The sequence below is a fragment of the Propithecus coquereli genome, unplaced genomic scaffold (assembly GCF_000956105.1).
Source record: "Propithecus coquereli isolate 6110/MARCELLA unplaced genomic scaffold, Pcoq_1.0 Scaffold292, whole genome shotgun sequence".
Classification (NCBI taxonomy): domain Eukaryota; kingdom Metazoa; phylum Chordata; class Mammalia; order Primates; family Indriidae; genus Propithecus; species Propithecus coquereli.
In genome coordinates this window covers 543,831-567,722 of record NW_012148530.1, presented here as the reverse complement: position 1 = coordinate 567,722, position 23,892 = coordinate 543,831, and the positions used below count along the sequence as shown (strand labels likewise).

The 23,892-nt window shown below is 34.9% G+C and overlaps 1 protein-coding gene across 3 annotated transcripts in view; it reads left to right on the top strand.

Annotated features, from left to right (window-relative positions):
* The window catches only part of HMGCLL1 (3-hydroxymethyl-3-methylglutaryl-CoA lyase-like 1), a 173,760-nt gene that overhangs the window by 27,669 nt on the left and 122,199 nt on the right, over positions 1-23,892 (top strand). For all 3 annotated transcript variants that reach the window (XM_012648712.1, XM_012648714.1, XM_012648713.1), the window contains exons 2-3: positions 9,190-9,270; positions 9,508-9,615. In XM_012648712.1, the coding sequence (XP_012504166.1) occupies positions 9,190-9,270; positions 9,508-9,615 (189 nt within the window). The remainder of the gene's footprint in view (positions 1-9,189; positions 9,271-9,507; positions 9,616-23,892) is intronic.

The window sequence follows — 23,892 nt, the reverse complement described above, 5'->3', positions numbered from 1 at the left end:
GACCATGGGGCATCCTATCCTTTAGAAAAGCCATGGTCCAGCTGTTCAGTCACCCTTCCTTTTGTTGAAGCTTCCTCACCACGTGCAGCTCCCATTCCAAGTGTCATCCAAGGTTTCCCTTGCACAATAGTTGTTCCCTTGGATAACTATTTGCAAATAATGATTCTAGGTGCCTTCTCCAGAGTATCAGGGAGCACTATATATAGTGAATTTTTGTTAGTTTTCAAAGCCATAACATGGGTATGAACATCCTCCATTATATGACTAACTGATAAAAAAGTTCACTTTTATGAACACTGATTGAATGAATCGTATCCACTTATTTATTCCATTAGTGTTTACTGAGCATGTGCTGTAGACCAGGCTCAGTTCTACGAGTGGGACACAGCAGTGAACCTAACAGACCAGTGGAAATGAAGAGATCACTTATAATGTCCTTGCAGTAATCCAGGTAAGAAATGATTATTTCAAAGACAGAACATGTGATCTGCTGGTAGACCTGATATAGGATGTGAAAAGAAGGGAGGATCAAGGATGAGTCCATGTGTAGGCTTCAGCAGTTTAAAAGAAAAATGTGCCATTTCCTGAGATGAAGAAACCTATGGGAGGACAGGTTGTAGAGGAATGGAGTAAGTATCAGTTTTAGACAGAACACATCCCTTAGATATGGACAAGCAGGGCCCCTGCCCTAAGCATGGTGCCTAAAGGGGCCATGTGTGTTGGCATAGAGCTTTTTCAAAATTGCCTAAATCTCCCTCTTCTGCTTAGATTGTTCTTAGTATATTCCATCGCCCTTATAGTTTGAATGTCCCAAATGGTGTGGTTTCTAAAAATTCTGATAGATTTTGAGGTCGACAGGTTTTTCCATTGCATTAACCATAGTGGCAATCAGAATCATTAGTGTACCCTAACAATGATGACAAAATGAGTAACTAGGTTACTTAAAGGAATCGTGAAATCTCTTTTGCTTCAGGGTATGGATCAACTCAAACCTTATGCTGTGATGTGAATGTCTTAACTGTTCATCTGCCAGCTCCATATTTTGCAGGAAGATCTGCATTTTTAAAAAATTTAGATCTTCTATTCCCAAAGACTATGCTTTAAAATTAAAAGAAAGCTCCCTGGGATGAAAGACGAAATTAAAACCCAGCTTGTGAAGAAGATACAGGGCTTCTTAAAGAAAATATATATATATATACTCTTGCCTCTGAACATGTGATGCCAATCAGAATTATAAATGTATTTAATTTGCCTTTTAAAGTAGTTTTTTTCCATAAGAACATTTCTAACAAGTAAACAGCTGTAACTCCTGTGTTCATTTATGACATTATTCAGCCAGGTTTTGAATATGAGCCCTCATTTATCCTCATGTTGAAGTGACTACCCCTCTGTTGCCCCTCGGAGGTTCAAACTGAGGTTGACATTGCCAAGTGGAACAGGATGGGTGGAGTTGATGGTGTCAGCACTGGAGGTGGATAAAATTGTTGGCAGCTTCCAGAATGGGATAATGTCTCCAAAGTGTTTTGAGCTCCTTGTTGAACGATCTTGAATAATTTCCACATATTATTTTGATTGTGGTAAGAACTGTGTAAGATAATCTGCTCCACTAACAACAATGATTCCTTTCATTGCAAATTTTAAACAAATAGGTATATTGTAAAATTATGAATGGAATAATTTTAAGCTACCCTTCTTGCAAAATATTAGAAAAATTTTCATGTGTTCAAGTTAGTCTTATGAAAGACAAGCAAAAAACATTGATCATTAACTCTTTACTACACACCATGCTAAATGTTTTATATCCACATTCTCATTTAACCTTTACTGTAAACTTACGGGCCAACTGTCATTATCATTCCCACTTTTAACAGAGGATAGTGTGGAAGAGGAATTAAATTATTTTTTCACATATGTGCATCAGCTCATGGTAGAACCAGCTCATTTTTCTCTAGAATGGATTTTGGATGTGATCATTCTTTGTTTTGGAGGCCTGTCTTGTGCAGTGTAAGATGTTTACCCACCAGATGATAGTAGTGCCTGGCAATTGTGACAACCAAAAATGTCTCCAGACATTGCCAGATGTCCCCTGGGAGGCAGAATTGCCCTGAATGAGAACCAGTGACTATTTAAACAATTATATTGCTGTAGGTTACCAGGGAGTAGCAATATCCCACCTACTTTGAAGGATATGAACTCACTGAAAATTAGCCAACAAGTGATCTAGCGCCCAAAGCCCCTTTTAGAGACCACTTCTTCAGCTCACTCACTTCTGGCCCTAATTATCTTAGGTCTGGTTCCCTAGGAAACAGATTTTAGATGAAGAGGTGCTTGCAGGAAGTTGTTGCCCTTGGATTTAATACCTGTGGGGACATGAAGGATACATAGTTGTGATTATGCAGAGGAAGAAAATTGAACTATGATGTAGACACAACGAAAGCCTCAGTCAATCACACAGGGATCCCTGGAGCTTCTGTGGCCCTTCTAGTTGTACTACCCTGAGGCAAAGGGCCTAGGGCTTTGATGTTCCCACGTGGGCCACTCATTGAATGATCGAAGGGAGGGGCAGGACCTTGGGTAAAGTGACTTTTTCTAGCTGAGGATGATTCCTGAAAAAGGGCTCAGTAAAATGCCATCAGCTGCCAAACTCCAGCCTCTGGGAATGCCTCAGGCTTATAAGGAGTATCTGAGCAGCATATCACAACATCCACTATAGTGCATTAATAATAGAAATTCAAATTTCCATGGGTATCAATTTCACCTAACTTTACTAGCATATAGTAGTGTTTTTCTCAGCCCCTTGTTCTGCCACCTTAGCACTCAACAATTCATCTCTAACAAATATGAAAAACTGCTTACATATTATGAGGTATAAGATACCATATATTGTTTTGTTATTTTCTGAGAATTTTTGTTCTTTGCCTATAATCATGCAAATGCCCAGATATTTTGACTGATTTTTGCCAATCAGAAAATAAACATTACTGAAGGGAATATTTTAATGGAGGAGCTTCATTGAGATCTGAACTTTTTTTCCAAGTCTGAATGGATTTTGTGGATGGCTGAATAGTCTTATTGTGCTTCACGGAGTGTATTATAAAGCTGATAATTCATAGCACAGCTCTGATGTGACTTCCAACTTGCCATTGTTATACAACCAACATGGCATAACAAAAGTGTCATGTAAAAACAATTTAATTGCTTTTTGTCAATAATAATAACAACCAAAATTTAGGTAACTAAATAGAACAATGAATTATGGCTTCTTAGTCAAATATGAAGCCAAGCTTCCCCAGCAAAAGCACTGCTATACCAGCTTAGAAGTATGAACTCTAAAACTCTAACAAAATTATGCATTCCAATAGTTCTGTTAAATTTTGTGGCTACTTGCATAACTAGCTTAATATAAATAGTTGCATTTTCTATAATAAACCACTATTTTCAGAAATTTATCATCCCAGAAAATATTTCCACGATACAATTTGGCATATTACATTTTATCCTAGAAGATTCAGCTTTTCCAAATACACAAATATGCAGATACACACACACACTTTTGTGTTTGCAGAAAGCAACAGCAACTTTGGTGGTTTCTAAAATAAATTTTGGGACTGACATCAGCAAGAAGGCAGAGTATGAAATCAAAAATATTTTGGTGAAGACACTGGGAAAAGGAAATTTTCTATACTTAAAAATATTTGAAGTCAAACTTTTCCTCTGATTAACACTTTTATTACTACCTTTATTACTATTTTAACCTTTAATACATCAATAATGATAATGAGAATAATGAAAAACCTGTAGGTCATGTTGACTAATTTTTCATAAAGCTAATTTTATTTTATTATTAAGTTACATGAATATAATAATAAGTAATTTTATTTACTTAAATAATAGTTACTATTTAAAGAAACATAACTATGTATGCAAAATCTCATGCTCTATTAATTCATAGAAGTTTTTATTTTTCAAATTCTTTTAAATTTATTTTAATGCTTTTACAGTGTGATTTATTAAATTCTTACATTAAAAATTACTGTTCTTGTTTTCTTTGTTTTTTCTTACATGTGCTTTATTTCATTTTCCCTATTATTTTATTACACAACGGTTCACAACTACTTAATATTCTTTATTTTAATTTCTCTATTTTAATCCTTTGTACCTTGTTTTACTCAGAATATAGTTATGTTTTTATATTAAAACAATAATTATCTGATGAATATTAAATGCATGCATTTATTGATTAAACCATTTTTTACAAATAAAATTTATTTAACTGGAAAGTGAACTTATATGGTGCAGGTGCTACAAATTTCATTTTAAAAAAACTTTAATAGATAGTTTTAGATGACCTTTTATTGTCTGTCATTCTACTACATTTCAGTCTCTTATGTGTACCAGATGCCTCTTTTTTAATTTTCTTATGCTTTTTTGTAACCACTCTTGATTTACCAAAGTGTTCGTAAAATTTGTGTACTTCTAGAAGGGATTCATATTTAGTCATGTTATATATTAATACTGACACCCTGCACTGATTTTTCATCAAGTGCCAAGAGCAAATATTAGTATACATCCACATAGAGGGTGTTCACATTTTTAGAGCTTGTTTCAATGTCTGTTAATACTTTTGCTGAAGGCTGTTGGAAACAAAGCACTGCGCACTCTCCACTTTTCTTCTGGCTGTCCAAAAATTGCTAAAAAGAAAGAGGATACTTTCCTTTACCTTTTGATTTAGTAAATTAAGATATATTGTTCATGGAGTCTTAGATGACATAATAGTACATTACAGATTTACTTTTACTTGGTTACAAATAAGTTCTTATTACATTGCCAAAGATCGCCTGTGAATCAACTTTGACACATGGATATTCTAGAAGAAAGGTTTCAAATACCAGCTTTGTTGATTTAGCCCTTCATTCTAGAGAGACACTCAGGGAGAGAAACATCTTTTGTTTGCTCTGGAGGACCAAGGTTCCTGTGGATATCTGCTATGTCAGTGATGGTGGTGTATATATTACTGATTATGTTTGGGAGGCTGAGGCAGGAGGATCACCTGTGCTCAGGAGTTGGAGGCTTTAGTGAGCTCAGTGAGATCACACCACTGCAGTTCAGCTTGGGCAATGGAATGAGAGCCTGTGTCCAAAAAAAAGGAAAAAGAGGGAGAAATTAATATCTAAGAAATAGTAAATAGAATGTAGTGAGTTTAAAATTAGCACAAAATGCACCATGTGCATATTTCAAATGAGACAACAAAAATAGATTCTTTTGGAAAAGCTGATCCGTAATACTCCCTTAAAAAGTTTAATTTAATTTCAAAAGAAAGTCACACAATTTCCTAATTTGGACTTCTCATCTGTGTAGGGGAATATTTTTTTGGCGATCATAACTGTTCTCCTTGGGAATACTTTCTATGAAATAGGATATTTTAATATTCATAAAGACTTTATTTACACAAAAATTACCCCCCAAGAAATGAAGTAAATGGAACATACACAAATCTGTCTAGACGTTTCTACTATGGATGGTGTTATTTTCCTAGGGAAAAAAGCAGTACTTGTACGGTGAATAATAAACAATCATATCTATCACCATCAGGTGGGTTGATTGTATATATAGAAGTCACCTATTATTATTGCTGGGAAATGTATATATTACACACACAGGCACACACATACACACACATGCACTAAAGATTTCAGAAAAATCCTCATCAAAATATTAAATTTTATGTATGATTGAAAAATGTTAGGAAAGCATATCCCTTATGTTTTGCATAAAAGAATGGTTCACTATTATGTTTTTCAACCAAAACTCAATAGCTGGTGATATATTTAATCTTATTCTAAAGAAAAGTAGAACAGGAGCTAGGGAATTTAGATGGGTAAACTTAGGAAGTCATTTAATCTCTCAGTTCTGCCTACCTCACAGGGTAGCTTCACAGACGAAATCGAGATAGAAAAGTTCTTTGGAAAAGTAAAGCAACATATAAATGCAAGATAGTGTTTCTTTTGTTATTGCTCTATGAAAGCGAACCATTAGAAATCTGATGCCAAATGTGGGCATACCCTCAGCCACAAAACAGCTTTTTGAAGCACTCACTCTGGATAATGCATCTTTTGTTTTTCACTAATATTATACACTATACTGCACATTAAACAGGATACACTGAGCTCTGTGACATAGGGTTTTTAATGCTATAAAAATAAATTTAGACTATAGGCCTGTTTAAAGAATATGTTGCTAACTTCTGTGGACTACTTTTTTTTTTAATTCAATTCCCTGTAACTTACACATCATTCATTAAGTCTTGTGTGTTCAATGTGTAAGAAAAGCATCCATCTCTGCCCCCACTCCACGCTAGCTTCCAGATTCCTGTACCACTAAAAAGTAAGCCAGTTATGGGAAGGAATTTTTATTTTAATGGTTCACTTTGTATACTGAATATCTGTAATAATATCATATTAGCTAGCATGTGGTAGCTAAATGAAAGGTCAACTTTATTTTAAATTTTAGATATTGAATTCATTCATTCACTTATTCATTCATCAGTTTATTTATTTAGCAAACATTAGTCAAGTGCTTAGTATGTGTACATTTTGATAATAGGTAGAGAAGTATTCGCAGGTATATTTTAAAATAGGTCTCTACAAAGTGCTATGGGAATATAGAAATTAAATTACTTAATTCTATCTGGGGAGGTCAGAAAACTCTTTTTTTTTGAGTAGATGGCAAATTAAATCTTGGATAATGAGTAAGAATTTTGTTTGAGGAAAATAATTGGATATTAATGGAAGTAATAATAGCGTTGGGAAACAATTCTTCATGGGTCTCTTGCATGTCTCCATGTCTTACTAGCAAGACACTGATTGCCTTTCTTTGGAAATATCTTTTCAAGAATGTTTGTGTAGCAAACAACCTTGGAAAGAGAAATAATATCTCACTCTAAAGCCAAGCGCAGGCATGCCTACCGCCCCTTACGAAGTGCAGCGGTTTCCCAAGTGCGGTTCCTGAAAGGCAACTGATGGCAAGTATATCTGTCACCTGGTCCTGCTCCAGTTTCTAATCTTCCAGTGGGTCACCTTTCATACTTGTTGACTATGTGTGATATGAAAGCCCTCTCTTAGTGATCTTTATTCTCTTCCTAGACATTACTCTCTCTGTATTCACTTTTTCTAAGGAGGTTAGATGTGCACAAACAATGGCTAGTGGGCAAATCCACATAAATGTCTTACAAGTACATAGAATGCAATGATTCAAAACTAAACTCATTATCTCTCCACCAGAACGTGCTTCTTCTCGGATATTCCTCACCACATGTTTCTCCTTCCCTTTTCTCTTATCTCTTATATCTAACTGAACCGTTTCCTACTGGTTCTATTATATTTCGGCATATCCCCAGCGCCCAACACAACTCATGATGCATAGACTGTGCTCAATAATTACTTATTGATGGTATTAGTGAATTTCTTCTGTCACTCGGTTAACTCAAATTGTCTAGAAAGACTAAATAGTAGCATTAGATTCAAGAATCTAAAATAATATCATGTGAGCACATATTCTGCTTTGATTGAAATGGTCATAATTGTTAATGATCTATAACATTAGTTTAATTTCTTCAGATTTCTTGTTAATTATGCCAGCTACAACACACTGATGCAAAGGAAGGTGCCTAGCTCTTTAATGGTACTCAGCGTATTTTTTTCACCTTAAACAACACTATGGACTTTTTAAAAATATATATTGCCATTTAATAAAGAAGTACTCTTCCTCCATGTATGCTTCAAGCTAATTTTTGTTGAAGATGCAATTTCAGGAAACAATCAATGATAAGGACACCACATGGCTTAAGATTGCCTTGTTTTGTTTTTGTTTCTGTTTCATTTCTACCCTCTTAGGACTGGAGGTAATAAGAAAGAGGAGTGGGCTTTTCCCATGCCTACCTTTCTGTTGTTGCATGATTTAAATTACAGCCGCTCTGTATACTAGGCATGATGTCATGATTGCTATCCAAAATGGAACCTAAAGCTGAGGAACTCCAGAGCTCCCCTCTCAGCTCTGCATCCTCCCAAGTTAACTGCATCACAATGTGCAACAGAAGATGCAGAAATGACCATTCTTTTCCTTCTAGGTTAATTTTTTGCCTATTGAATTGCCTAATTTTATGGAAACTGTGTAGAGGGGTCTGTAAATATTGTAAGAGATGCCATCTGGGTTCTTTCCCTGAGTTAGCATAGAATGCTGATAAAGCCAATAACAGCTTTGGATCCTAAAATGACCGTTGAGCATTTTTCTGTACCATAGACGTGAACTGGATTCTGCTTCCAAAATAGCCACTTTACTGGTGTATGCTAATGACTGTTACAAGGACAGAATGAGACTATGAATTGGGCAACTTGAATTCATCATTCCTAATGAAAGACAAAACAAAAAATTTTGAAGTAGAGATCCTTTGGACCTGGACTGACTTCATCAACTATTCATTTAAAGAATTTGATGATGGGTTATCCACACTTAACTTGGCTCAGAGGTACCAAGATATTATGCTAGCATAGTCTGAAAAGATATAGCCTACTTCTGACTTTAATTGCAATATTAAGTTTAGAAAGGCTATTCCTATTTTTTCTATTTTAAATAGCACCCTTCTAACTAGGCATGTTTACAAGGCAAATGTACCTTCTGAACTAGATTAATAGTATCTAGTCTGGGGACAGAGGTTCCAGAATCCAGACTGTTTATCATCTGAGATTCAGGCAAAAAGTAGATCAAGGTGTTTGTTACATTTGGTTGGAGAAAGGCTGTTGCCAGTGGAATACTGAGGTTTAGGTCCTACTAGGGGTATATCCTTTAGGGGGCAGTGTTCAGGTGGTAACTTTATTATAACATGCAAAATTACCCAGCATATCTGCTGTTTAGGTCCTGGGTAGATCAACTATTTCACAGTTATAGTTTAGAAATTAATCTTTTGAATTTCAATCGTATCTAGACTTAATATCACTCAGTTATAATAAAAAATGACTTCATGTTGCAAATAATACAAATAGGGTATTTGGATTATATCATTGTTTTGATTTCGCACTTTTTTAGCTTTCTGGGGTGAGAATTTAACAAAGTGTAGTTGTTTAACTTTTCAAATAAGCAAATGTGGCAATCTAAAATTATCTGGTTTTCTTGTTCTTGCATTTTGCATTTCAGGAATCATCCCGGTTATCTGGACTCCCTGAATATGTTAAAATAGTAGAAGTTGGACCTAGAGATGGATTGCAGAATGAAAAGGTAGTTTTCTATTAGTTTTACAGAGTTTATTTCAAATGCTAAGCCTAAGTATTAATATTTCTTAAGATTTTAAAAACTTACATGGGTTTCATATGTTATGTGATTATATTTGTTCTCAATTGCTACTTGAATTTATAAATCATAAAAAATATTTGTTTTTTGGGAAGTAATTTTATGTTTATGCTTCAAAAAACCCTGTACAATTTACTTATAAAATTAATTTTTTCATTTTTATAGGTTATAGTTCCTACAGATATAAAAATTGAATTTATCAATCAGCTTTCCCAAACTGGCTTGTCTGTAATAGAAGTGACTAGCTTTGTGTCTTCCAGATGGGTACCACAGGTATGTATGATAAATCCACAATTCCTTAATTAGATCCTTAGTTCAACATTGTCAAAAATTATTTAGTAAATACTTTGATATACATTATGATATTAACCTGATGTAATTGCTAATTTTCCATATTTTTGTAAAATATGAGCCCATACACTGAGATATGATTTTTAAAAAAACCCTTTGATGAAATATCTTATATCAGTTGAGTCCCAAGAAGTTACTTGGAACTCTATACTAAACCTGTATGAATATATGGTCCAATATAATGAGTCAAAGAAAAGGCTCTAAAATAGCAATTTACTGGCCAGCCCTCCCTTTACCATTTTATGACTGACTTTCTGAGTAATCTGAACATCTCCAAGGGCATTAGTCTTTTCGTCTGTTTGGAAGGAAGTGACAATAAGTGGTCTGATACCTTCCCCACAGAATCCCATATTAAAGAGGGAGAAGTGTAGATACACATTCTCTTTACTTTGCCTCCTTTAGCACTTACATTTGCTAGAGGGATAAGGAATCAAAGATATCAGTGATGAGGCAAAGAGAGTCATCTGGAATTTTCCCTTGAAAGATGACAAGATCTGGAGCTTTTCAGGCCTGTGGCAGCAGTCATCACTGCTGAGACTTGACTCTGGTCTTTGAAACATGATTAGTATTTAGTAATCAGTAAAACAGTTTCCCTTCCTGATCCAGGACTTGTTCTCAGACGTTGGATCCCTCAATCTATCCCCAGCATTTAATTTTTCTGATTACTCTTTATCTCATTCCATTGGTTTTCATTGTTCTCTATTCACTTGATTTAGTTACTTCACAAATTGCTCTTTTTCTATCATCTCTGATATCGTTTTATGACTGTTAATTTTAAGGTTCACAAGATGTTGTTTGCAAGTGCTTTTCTCTGCCCATGTTCTCTTCTTTGGCAATCCTTTCAACATCAACAGTCGCTTCTATGACAATGATAAATCTATATTTCTAGTTCTGCCCTCCCTGATAATCTTCAGTTGAATGTGCCACCTGTACCTCAGACTCATGGGTTAAAATCAAACTCATTATTGTCCGTCCTGCTTTATGCCAATAGCTCTGATGCTCCCTTTACAGTCTTGGACTTGAATCCTCAAAGGGCTCTCTTCTGTATCCAAATTATTGTCTTAGTCAGCTAGGGCTATCATAACAGAATACCATAGACTGGGTGCCTTAAACAGCAGAGATTTATTTCTCACAGTTCTTGAGGCAGGGAAGTCCAAGGTCAAGGCACCAGCAGATCTGGTATCTGGTGAGGACCCACTTCCTGGTTTGCAGATGGCCATCTTCTCATTGTATCTTCATATAAAAAGTAGATATGGGAAGCAAGCTTTTACTGTCTTAATACCATCACATTACACATTAGGAATTCAACAGATAAATTTTGAGGGGATAAAAACATTCAGTCTGTAATGGTTACCGACTCATGAAATGTCTTCTTCCTCAGTATAGCCTATGCTTCTCTCTTTTTTTCAATCCCATGGATATATTAGCAGTTCAGACACTCAGTAACTAATTATTGTGGTAGTCCCTTTAATGATATTTCTATACACGGTTTCTCCTTTCTTTATAGTTTGCTTTTTAAAATAATCTTCCATAAGTACCAACCATGACAAAGTCACATTCTAACTTCTTTAATAATTCCTTTCTCCCCATCGAAAAAGCCTGGAAACTTTGCTCTGGTATTCAAGGCATTCTATATGTGGCCCCTTTTTGCTTTTTCAGCTTTAACCCTTTTACCTAATTTACTGAAGCTCCTGCTAAACCAGTCTGCCTCTTGTTCCCTGTTCTCATGTCCTTCCTTTTTTATCTATGTAGCCCTTTATCTCTGCTTGCTTATATACATCTCAATTTCTTCATTTCTCTGCAGTTGTAACTTGATGATGTGAAAAGGGCTTAAACATTAAAGACTTTTTAATTGCAATGCATTTGAGGCAGCAGAAGCCACAATAGGATTAATAGTATTAGTAACATGCCCCTTTTCAGAAAGGGTTACTTTTATTTATTCTCAAAAGAAACAGTAATATTTTCATCCATTGTTATTGTTTATAATTATATATGTATTATTATTATAAATATTTTCTGATCATCTGCTACCTAGACCATATGTGTTGTGAAGGTAGTGACCTGGTCTATCGTGCTCCTGACTGTATCCCCAGTGCTTGGTGCATAGTAAGTAGGTTTTCAATAAATAACTGTGAAATAAATAATGAATCAATCAGCCAGAAAGAATAGAAAGAATGACATATTACTTTCAATTCTCTGGTATGGGCAGTTGACTCTTACTTTTGTTCATGTATTTGGTCCTGTGTAATGAAAACCACAAATATTTTCCTTAGGAAAACACAAATAGCTTGATTAAATTAGACACGTTTCCTTGAGATTGTCATTTTGCAAAATGCTAGCTATTATTATTTCACTAGCCACCATTAATTTTATGGGAGTGTGAGACCTTTTTATCATCTTTAAGTCTTCATGAAGTTATCTCTGTGTTTGATTTAGTCTTTTCTCCTTTCACATACTTGATTACTGTTGGGGAAAACTTGGATAGCCTGGTATAACTTTAGAATTAGAGTTAGGAAAGAGCACAGATCTTGAATACTCACCAACCAAAGTTATATTTCAGACACTAAATGTTGCTAGCCCTCTTCGAGATTCTTTTATTTCCCAATACTTTTATAAAGCTGCCTATAGAGTATTCTTCTTCCTATGTGGTGCTCATGACCACATTCTAGTATCATACAATAGTGGAAGTTGATTGATAGATTATTCCTCAGACTGATTTAGGACACACCCAGTGACATTTAGAAGGATGAGACTGGAATGTTTTCTAGAAAGCCATCCTTCTCCTTGTGCAGCTAGTTCAGAGGAAAAATGGACACAGCTAGTTAAAAGAAAAAATGGACAAAAGAAAAGGGAAGACAGTCCTTTTGTGAGTAACTGGAAAATGCCTCCTGATTTCACATTAAGTAGATACATGTGATGGGATTGTAAAATGATATGGTTTATTCTGGGCTTGTTCCTGAGTTGAATCCAGGACTTAACCTATTGGGATTTAGCGAACTTGTCCTAGGCTCAAAGAATTATCGAATGAGTGAACGAATTCCCCCACCTCGTTTTTGAGGACAGCTGTGGTGAGAAGTGTTCCTAGAACTGTGTTCCTGTCTACATTCTGCCTTGAGCTTGAGAAAGTGACTTAACCTCTCTGAACCTTGGAAATCCTAGCAGTGACGCCTGCAGTGGGACAGGGTTGGGGATTGTGAGGCACGTGAATAGTCCGTGTGTGTGAACGCCCAGAGTCCAGAACTGCTGGCTCCTGACTGGGGCTCAGTAGTGTTATTTAAGTTAGTACCTGACTGACAGATGAACTGACCAGCTGATCCTGTGCTCCACACAAGTTAACTGCCTTCGTTTTGGTACTCAGCCTTTCTCTAAAGATTAAAGTTTGTGTGTGGTTTAAATATTGGATTGAGCTCAACCTGAATAATTAAAGATACCCTACCCTTCAAATGGTAAAGAATATGTTACATATATTTCACTTTCATACTCATCTGGTTACATGCACTTTAAACACCAGAAACAGTGGTTTAAATAAATCATGTGTTTTGCAAAAGAGAAGTGTGCTTGAATCCAAGAAAGATACTGGGTTGAGATCCTTCTTCGATTTCAGTGAGCTTATCTGGAAGGAGCATTTTAATTTCTCTTTTGAAATTGTATATTATTCTCGCTCATTTTAGAAAAAAATCTTACAATGTCACCTTTGTCTAACTTAAAATACTTAAAATATTTTCTGGGATTTGGAACAGAATTTTATTACGACAGCTTACATATGTATTGACCGAAGTAGTTTTTACTTTTTCTAAAGATAACGTATGTGTCTCTAAATTGGTATTCTGTTAATTCTTTGTATCTTTTTCTATTTTTTCCCTCAAAAATAGGTCATGGGAATAGTCCTTTAGTTTATGTTTAGATTGCTGCTTGTTCACTTATTTCTTTTTTTAGCATTTTAAAGCTTTTTTACAGTTTCCCTCCTTCTGTTTTGTTTGGCAAAGGCTTTCTAACTCAACCAGCTAAAAAAAACGTTCCACAGTAGCAGGGTGCCATATAAAACAGGATCCCACACCTATAATCTAAATGGCTAGAGATGATAAAATACCTGCCATTAAAAAGTACATGTTCTTTACAACTTATCTGGAAAAAGGTTTCCTTAGAGTAACATGTAATATAAGAACATTTGAAATGAGTCCAGATAGCCCCTTACTTTGATGGAGCGAACAATAGCAGCAGAAAGAAAACATGTTTATAAAAATAGATAAAGTTTACTGCAACTTCGAATGTGGCTGTTAGTAGTAAGTTACTTAAATTATAAACACATTAGTTTTTTACAAAGTTAACTAGAATTTTATGTTCATCTTTAATGTAGCCATTTGATTTTAAACCTTTCCATTCACAGGTGATTAAAGTGAACATCACTTATTTAAAAATAAGAATCATTAAATGTGATAACATTGTGTGTTTATGTCATATGCAAAGTCTCAGTTATAAACATTTGTTCCCTGATTAATTTTTAACTGTTGGAATAGATTGGTCACAAGTCTTCACAGCAGGGGCTAGAGATAGATTTTCTTTATAAAAGTAGAAAGAAATGTGCATTTGAAGAAAAACTAACAATTATTTACAAGTCATCCTAAAATTTAAAGATATGACCTAAACACCATGGTAATAACAAGGAATTTGTAAACTTTTCCCTACTCTGTTTTTAGTGTGTGATACAATTAGTTCTTTATAGGCAATGAAGACACATTTACTGGGTTGAAGTTTAAGATTTAGTTTTAGGTTGATGAGATGCAGGAGGCTGTAGCTTCTGCTACTAAGTTCCTGGCTCTCATTTTTTTTGGGGGGGGTGGTGGTGGGAGTTTGGGTTTTTCTTTGTTTTTTGTTTTTGAGGAAGGTGGGTGTGTGGATGAGACAAGAGAGGAGGTACTATTAAGGAGATATGTGTGTGTGTTTGTAAAAAGATAGGGAGAAAGAGTGAGAAAGAGAGGGGGCAGAGAGCCTCTAAATTATTTGCTTGTAAGGTACAGTTAACTGTCAGGGAAACTTTATTACCTGGGGAGGGTTCCAGTATGAGGCTCATCCGTTAGAGCCCAGATGAGTTGGCCCCTATCAGCTCCCCAAAGAAGATCCTGGTGAAATTTACCAAGACCACAGTTCCTATTTCCTGGTATTATAGGAGTTTCTTTACCAACATAGATGGGGAAGAGGAGAATATAGGCTGAAAGGAGAAGGAGACATAAATCAAATTCTCTCCAAAGGAAGCTGACTTTAATATACTGAATTCTATGCTTTGTGCACTATTTCCTACTGCACACTAAGATACTGGCATAAAGGAAAGCTCTACTCAGTAACTGTAGGTTTTCCACATATTTTTATGATAGAGAATCTCTTTAATTCTCTTAGTCGGCATTAGGAACTAGCCACTTGAAATCACTGAGAGTATTCATTGGTGAAGCCTCCGTCTCCTTTTCTTTTCTCCCGAGTTGGTATCCAGGTGCACACACTAATGCTGCTTCTCTGCAAAATGGCTTATATTAAGAGGTTTCATGGTATATTTTCTTTAGAAACACGCCTAAATATACTAGGCTTGTTTTGTTTTTCAACCTATATGAGCATGTTGAATTTCTTACATGTCAAATAATTTCTGTTTGTTCAACATTTGGTCTCAAAGAAGGAATGAGGACACTAAGTTCTTTAATAAATGATCTCAGATGGTTGTTGAAAGTTAAATGTGGGTGAAATTGTGCTATGAGAGCTATATCCACACACATGAAAACACAGTAACTCTTCAAAAAAATAGAAAACAAGCACACGCCATTTGCTACCTCATTTTGTTCCCAGTGTTTAATGGCATGAACCATAGTTTCTTTAGATTGCTTTGATAGGTCCAATGCTTCTTCACTATGTATCTTGTGGAAAATATTTTGGGTGTTTGTACAAATGTGTGTGCCTGTGTGTATTCAAATATGTGCAATTGCCATGTATCCTGGAAAGCTAGTAACTTGACTTGGTTCTTCTGATTATCTGCATAACAAATAATCCCCAAATTTAATGGCTTAAAACAATAACAACATTTGTTTTTGCTTTTGGTTTCTGTGGATCAAGAATTCAGGAATGGCCCAATTGGGCACCTCTAGCTAGAGGTTTCTTAGGTACTAACCATCAGATATATGGTGGTCAGAGCTGGAACAGCTGCAGCTGGGTGGCTGGGGACACTGTGGGTTAGCTGGACCTCTCTCTTTTTTCCTTTGTCCACACAACCTTTCCATGTGGTCTCTCTGCCTGGGCTAATTTGGACTTTATCATAGCATGGAAGCTTTAGACATCTAATATGATGGCTCAGAGCTCCAAAGATGAGTGTTTCCAAGAGGTGGGCAAAAGCGCTATATGTTTTATTAAATATAACCAAGCCTTATAAATTTTATAGCATTACTTTTCCATAATCTGTTAGTTGAGGCAGTTGCAAAGCTCACCCAGTTTCAGAGGGAAGGTTCAGATACCATCTTTTGATTAGGGTGTGACATTCTGGAAGAGCAAGTGGGAGGGGAAATATCATTGGGACCATTTTTATAATCCGTCACAGTTATGGGTTTTTTTAAATAAAATCCTAATAATTAACCTAATTATATGCTTTTTCTTACTAATAATTAAAGAATAATCTGCTTATCAAAGTATCAATTCTGGACTGACACTTTTTCAGAGTCTATTGTAACCTATATGGCATGCCTGGCATGCACATGTAATTCAGTTCCATGTGTTAAATTATTTAGGTAATGATTATTTATTTTTGAAAGAATAAATGGTAGGAAGACTTCTTTTCAGAACAAATGTCAATGTACTCCAGAAATGAAAAGTGGCAATTATATTTTTATTGCTCAATTATATTTTTATTGCTCTTTTGTTAGCATAAAACACCCTGCATTGTTTTAAGTTGCTGTATTAAAGTGTTTCTATAAATTTGCAAAGGTTTCTCCTTTCGAATAAAAATAATTACATATTCTGAATACTAGGCACTCTTTACAATGTGGCAGTAAATTTGATTTATGTCTATACAAGTGTTTCTTACGTAATAGTGGATATTAGTTATCATATCTTTGCAAATAGTGATGATGTAAATTCCTGTGTTCCTCTGGTCAAGTGTGTGGGGCTGCTAATCATTTCTGTGATTTTAGGCAGAGATTGACTCGAAATGCAATATTTTTAAATTATTCCATTGCACAATTACATCATTATTACTGTTTTAACACATAGGAGAAGCAATTGCCTAAAGCATATTGACAAATATTTAAAACACCCGTTGTCTCTCTCAGAAAAGAATATGGAAATATGAATTGTTTTTTGGTTGGGATGGTGGACATTACTTTTTTCTCTTTGAACTTGTTTAAGGTTAATCTTCAATATAATGGGAAAAAACATGAGTTGCTTACATTGTTTGGTATTACTCAGCATTCAACAGTAACTTATTCTCTAGCTAAGATGTAGTTTCATTACTATAGCCAAAAAAAAAAAAAAAGCTTACAATTAAAAACAATTAAACTAGTTAGATTTTCTTATTTTTTTCATTTTTTTTGCCTTTTTTCCCCCCATTAGGTCAAAAACTAATTAAACTCTAAGTATTCTTATTATGTTCGGCATGCAGAGCTTTTCAATAGGATGATAACTGTTAATAGTTGATTCGATCAATTACATTTTGACTAACAAATTGCGTTTTATTTGTTCTTAGATTTATAAAAGTAACTAAAACAAAATATTAAAGTGAAACACTTAAACTTACCTTTTATTCAGTTTTATTGAGCTTATCATGTGTACCAAATTTTAATATATTTTCCTCTGAAAGAAACTTTCATAGGAAAGAGAAAGAAGAGAGAGAAAGAAACTTTCAAATCCATTTGGTCACATTAAAATTCCACTTTTGTATCTGACTAAAATTATGTTAAAGTTTGGTCTCTTAGAACTATCTATATGCATCAACATTTGAAAGGTCTGTACATAATTGTTTAAAAGCCAAATAGAGGTTCATTTGGGCTCAGAAAGACTTGAGTCTGACTTTTTAATGGTCTTTTTTGCATAACTGTAATAAGTTCATTGGTAAACATTGTCAATATTATTTTAGCGTAAACTCATTTCATTGGTATGACTCCTGACCAAGCCACTTAAGTGCCATCTACACTGGGAGGTGCACAGTATGCCCTAGAGACTAGTCTAGATGGAACTAAAATACCTCCAGTGTGCCATAGTGATAAAATTGGACCACTTGGAGAATCACATCCTTTACTCGAGACCAAGTTTAAAATCTAAAGCATTAAGTTATTAAATGTGGACTGGTTAGTTCACCGGTTTTTTACTATGTTCAAGTAGCACTTGTTTTTTAAGAATTCATTATCCTTGTATACTAAGCACTGAAAATGAAACATATTATACCAGATCTTTTAAAAGTTAAATAATTATTTTAAAAGACATATGTTTTGCTGATATTTATAAAGAATTATGCTTTTAAAATAATTAAAAAAATAAAAATAAAATAACTTTCTAATTTTTAGGTACATATACATTGGTGTAAAATTGCCTGACTAAATTGCTGGAAAGTTCTCTAGAAGTATTATAATATGTAGTAAACACAGAGAATTAGAAAGATAAATCTGAATGCTAAAAGTAACATAGCACCAAAATCACATTAGATAATGGATAAGTTTTATATTTCAAAACCTACACATTAGTTAGATATATATGCTAATATTTTTCTTGTTCCATATTTGATAAAATAAAAGGAATATAAATATATTTTCACAGAGTGTACCTGTAAACAGAAAGCATATTTCATAAAGCATGTCATTTTATTGTGCTTTTAAAAATTTTATCCAAATATGTTTATCTTGAGTATTCAATTTATAGAATTAAAGGTTGAATGGGTTTATAACTTCATAGAATAATAGTTTTGTGCCATCTTTGAATTTTAAATATCTTTATTATTAATATATAGGATAGTCTTTTGAAGAATGCCATTTATTTTATAAATTTCTTAGACAAATTCAAATTTGAATTGTAAAATCTTATAGGTTGTAGCTATGTACTCTTTGACATATCAACATGTTGAAGCAAATTCATGCTACTAACTTTATAGTACTTACACTACTTACTCCAGACCTGTACTGCTGTAATGTGGGATCTGCTGATAAACTTAAAAAGTATTATTAGTCAAGATGGATGGATCTTTTATTGAATTCTGCTTATAGTATACAGTAAGAAATGTATTTCTTAATAGCCCAAATATAGTCATTTTCCCCCAATGTCCTCTAGGTTGCATGCTTCCTGAACTTTTAGTGACCTTTCCTATCTGTTGTTTAATTTGTACTTTCTGATAGAGCAGTAGAAAATCTGGGACCTGACTCTTACTCATTTATAATATGATTTGGCAAAGTATTTTTATTTCTCTATGCCTTGGATAGTTTCCATTTATTCATTTGACCATTCATTGCTTTTATTGTATCACTATTAAAACTGTATTGAATTCTTTGTTGGACTCAAAAAGTGAATAACAAGAAGTTGCTAATAATAGCTATAATATAGAACTAATAAGGCAATTGTGAAGTTGGAATAGATAACTGGAATAAAATAAATAACAAAATTAAAACTCATCCAAAGGGGTTTTAAAATCAAATAAATATCTGTAAATGATTTATAAAATAGAACCTAGTAACCAGAATATATTAAGCAATTTGTCATTGAACAAACACTGTGTTCAACCTTTTAAAGTTCTGTTTTGTGCACTATTTACTAAAACAAAGATCTCCAGATCCACATGATGGCCCAGTCACCAACTGGCAGTGATGGCATTGCTTGTCATGGTAATAAAACGCTTTTTGCCACAGCTCTTCTTTATTGCCAGTGTCTAATTTCCCGTGAGTTAGTCTCCCTCAAGCAACTAAGGCCTACCTTTTCTTCTTGTTGGTGCACCTATCCACTGTGGGTAGAGTTACAGAAAGAAGTGCAAGTATAGAAGGGAAACTCCGTGTATAGTCAGTATACAATGTCTACAATTAGATAGGGTATTTTAAAAATCACTTCGCTCTCATGCATGGGAAATAACAATGCTGACAGTGTTATTATCCAACACAAAGGCATGATATATGAGAGGCAGTACAGTTGACTGGAAAGAAAATTATACTGGGAGCTTTGAGACTTCTTGCCCTTACTTCAGAATGATGTTGGGAACATGATTGTTTTGACATGGGAAGACCAGGAGAGTGGTCACAAAAGGCATTGACCTGAACAAAGAATAACTAACACATATTTGTTATGTTTATCTTAGGAAACTGGGAAATGTTATTGAATGAAATGACTTTTGTTTCTCTGTCTGGAACATTGGTCTCTCGGTTTATAACTGACAAATCCATTTGGGTAGGTTGAGTCTATTTTATAATTTGTAAATGAATATCTGTACATATTAGTGGATCATGATTAAAATGTCTTGCCTTCATTTACAATAAGGGGGTATGGGTGGTAGGCTCCTTGCTTTGGTCACTCTTGAGAAGCATGGGCATTCCATCTGATAGAGGGCAGTGCAGAGGGTCCTTAGTACACAAAGGTAATGTTGAGTAAGGACATACAGGAAATTATACACCAGACCAAATTAGTTTCAAGACTTCTGGGCTTAAGAAGTTTTGTGAGTATGGTGTCAGTCCATTTTAGCTTTGGCAGCCAAGACAGGGTATTGGGTAGAAAAAAAACTGGATGTTCAATTTTCCAGAGATTTCCTGTGTTTATTATTGTAAGACTGTGATTTATTAAAACTGTCTTACTTCTTCAAGCAGACCAAGATTTCCTCTGTGCTACTGAGGCTAAGATATATGGGGTTAGTGCAAGGAGTCTGTGAATGAGACAGGGTTATAGTACCCAGGCTACAGTGCTATTCATAGCTGGCTAGAGCGTTTTCACCCAGGGTTGTCAGGAAGAACTCGAGTCTCATTTTTCCTCATTACAGAATTTACGAATGTATTACCTTTAAGAGGAGTTACTGCTCAAATTGAGTTTTGAGTTATAGAGTCTGAAACCACATTATTTACATTTTTTTAGTAATCGATGGCATGTGTTGAAGAAATTTCCACATTCTATATCTGTCTTTCCTGTGTAGAAAGTATTAATAATACCATCAGTTATGTCTAATCTGGCCAGTGGAGATTGTAGGCAAATAATTTCTGACATCATCCACTCCTTTCAAAGAGATATGAATGTTGTCCAGGGTGATGATGTTGGTGATGGAGCAAAAAAAGAATAAGCTTTCAGAGATGTTTTTTTAAAAATTACTGAACAATCTATATTAGTGAGCAGAAGAAAAGGAAGGTTATAGGTTCATGAGTTTAAATTTATTTCCTGGAAGATTTTAGATAGTTGGTTAAATAGAGAATTTATGAACACAGATATACTCAGAAATTTCATGGATATACCAAGAATAAGACATACAAAAGTGATCACACTTGTTTGTTGATAGTATTTCTGGGGTGGGAAGGAAAAGGATTACTATTGACACTATGAGTCTGTATTTGAGAAAGATCCTTGACTATCCTGATGAATATTGCCACGAGCATGATAGGATATTTCATCAAAGTTAGTATTTTCTGAACCTTTACTTTTTTTATCAGGGAAACTTTTTTTCACCCTGGATAGAAACTTTATGTAGAACCTCAATATGTGATATAGATGGGAAAATTACCATAAAAGATTTGTATAGGTCCCTCCCCAGGCCCTAGGATAGGCCCTATCAATGTGTTCATCTGCTATATGTTTTAATGAAATTTTTAAAAGTTATCTATTTTTGTGTTCTTTTAGTTAAAAAGCCTCCCTCTTAAATTGCAATGACTTCAGGCCCACAAAACCTGGAATAACCAGTGCATATAATAAGTTATTTTTATACAATATGGTAGTCTATTAAGTATGCAATAGGGTTATATTTAAATAAACATGTACATAGCTTTATTTAAAAATACTTTACCACTAAAATCTGCTAAGGATCATCTGAGCCTTCAGTGAACAATAATCGTTTTGCTGGTGGAGGGTCTCGCTTCCATGTTGATGGCTGCTGGCTACTTAGGGTGATGGTTGCTGGACATTGGAGTGGTTGTGGCAATTTCTTAAAATAAGACTATTAAGTTTGCCACATTGACTGACTCTTTCATGAACAAATTCTCCATAATGTGTGCTGTTGTTTGATGGCATTTTACCCTTTGTAGAACTTGTGTCAAAATTACAGCCAATCCTCTTAAACCCTGCTGCTTCTTTCTCAACTAAGTTTATATAATGTTATAAATCCTTTATTGTCCTTTCAACAATGTTTATAGCATCTTCACCAGGGGCAGATTCCATCTCAAGAAACCACTTTCTTTGCATGTCCATTAGAAACAACTCCTCATTTGTCCAGGTTTGATCATGAGATTGCAGCAATTTCAGACACATCTTCAGCCTCCATTCCAAATTCTAGTTTTCTCACTGTTTCCACCCTATCTGCAGTTATATCTGCCCCTGAAATCCTAAACCCATCAAAGTCATACATGAGAGTTGGAATCAACTTCTTCCAAGCTCCAGTTAGTGTTTATACTTTGACCTTCTCCCATGAATCACGAATGTTCTTAATGGCATTGAGAATGGTGAATCTTTTCCAGAAAGTTTTCAATTTACTTCGCTGAAATCCATCACTGGAATCACTATCTATGGCAGCTATAGCCTTACAGAATGTATTTCTTAAATAAAAAGCCTTGAAAGTCAAAATTACTCCTTGATCCTTGGGCTGCAGAATGGATGTATTGGCAAGCATGAAAACAACGTTAATCTCCTCGTCCATCTCCTTCAGGGCTCTTGGGTTACCAGGTGCATTTTCAGTGAGCAGTAATATTTTGAAAGGAGTATTTTTTTCTAAGCGGTACTTTGCAACAGTGGACTTAAAATGTTCAGTCAACCAGATGTGCTGTCATCCAGGCTTTGTTATTCTATTTATAGAGCATAGGCAGAGTATATTTAGCATAATTCTTTTCTTTTTAATTTTAGAATATTATGGGTGTACAAATGTTTAGGTTACATATATTGCTTTTGCCCTGCCCAAGTCAGAGCTACAAGAATTCTTAAGGGCTGTAGTGTTTTCAGAATGGTAAATGAGCATTGGCTTCAACCAGCTGCATTAGCCCCTAATAAGAGAGTTAGCTTGTCCTTTGAAAATTTGAAGCCAGTGACTGACTTCTCTCTAGCTGTGAAAGTCCTAGATGGCATCTTCTTCCAACAGAAGGCTGTTTTGTCTACACTGAAAATCTGTTGTTTAGTGTAGCCACTTTCATCAATGATCATAGCTAGATCTTCTGGATAACCTGCTGCAGATAGTACATCAGCACTTGCTGCTTCACCTTGCACCTTTATGTTACGGAGATGGCTTCTTTCTTTAAACCTATGAAGCAGTCTCTGCTATCTGCAAACTTTTCTGCAGCTTTCTTACCTTTCTTAGTCTTCATAGAAAAATTGAAGCGAGGTAGGGCCTTGCTGTGGATTAGGCTTTCATTTAAGGGAATGTTGTGGCTGGTTTGATCATCTATCCAGCCACTAAAACTTTCTCTGCATTAGGAATAAGGCTGTTTTGCTTTCTTATCTTTGTGTGTTGACTGGAGTAGCATTTTTAATTTCCTTCAAGAACTTTTCCTTTGCATTCACAACTTGACTACTGTTTGGCACAAGAGGCCTGGCTTTCAGCCTATCTTGGCTTTCAACATGCTTTCCTCACTAAGCTTAATCATTTCTAGCTTTTGATTTGAAGCAAGAGATGTGTAACTCTTCCTTTCACTTGAACACTTATAGGCCATTATAGGGTTATTAATTGTCTCAAATTCAATATTTTTTTGTCTCAAGGAATAGAGAGGCTGAGGAGAGGAAGAGAGATGGTGGAATGCCTGGTTGGTAGAGCAGTCGAACTCTTAAAACATTTATTGATTAAGTTCGCCATCTTATGTGGGTGTGGTTCGTGGTGCCCCAAAACAATTACAAAAGTAATGTCAAAGATCACTGATCAATCATAGATCACCATAACAGATAAAGTTTGAAATATTGTGAGAATTATTAAAGTGTGACACAGAGACACAGAGTGAGCCCGGGCTGTTGGGAAAATGGCACCAATAGACTTGCTGCACTCTGAGTTGCCTCAAAACTTCAATTTGTAAATAATGCAGTATCTGC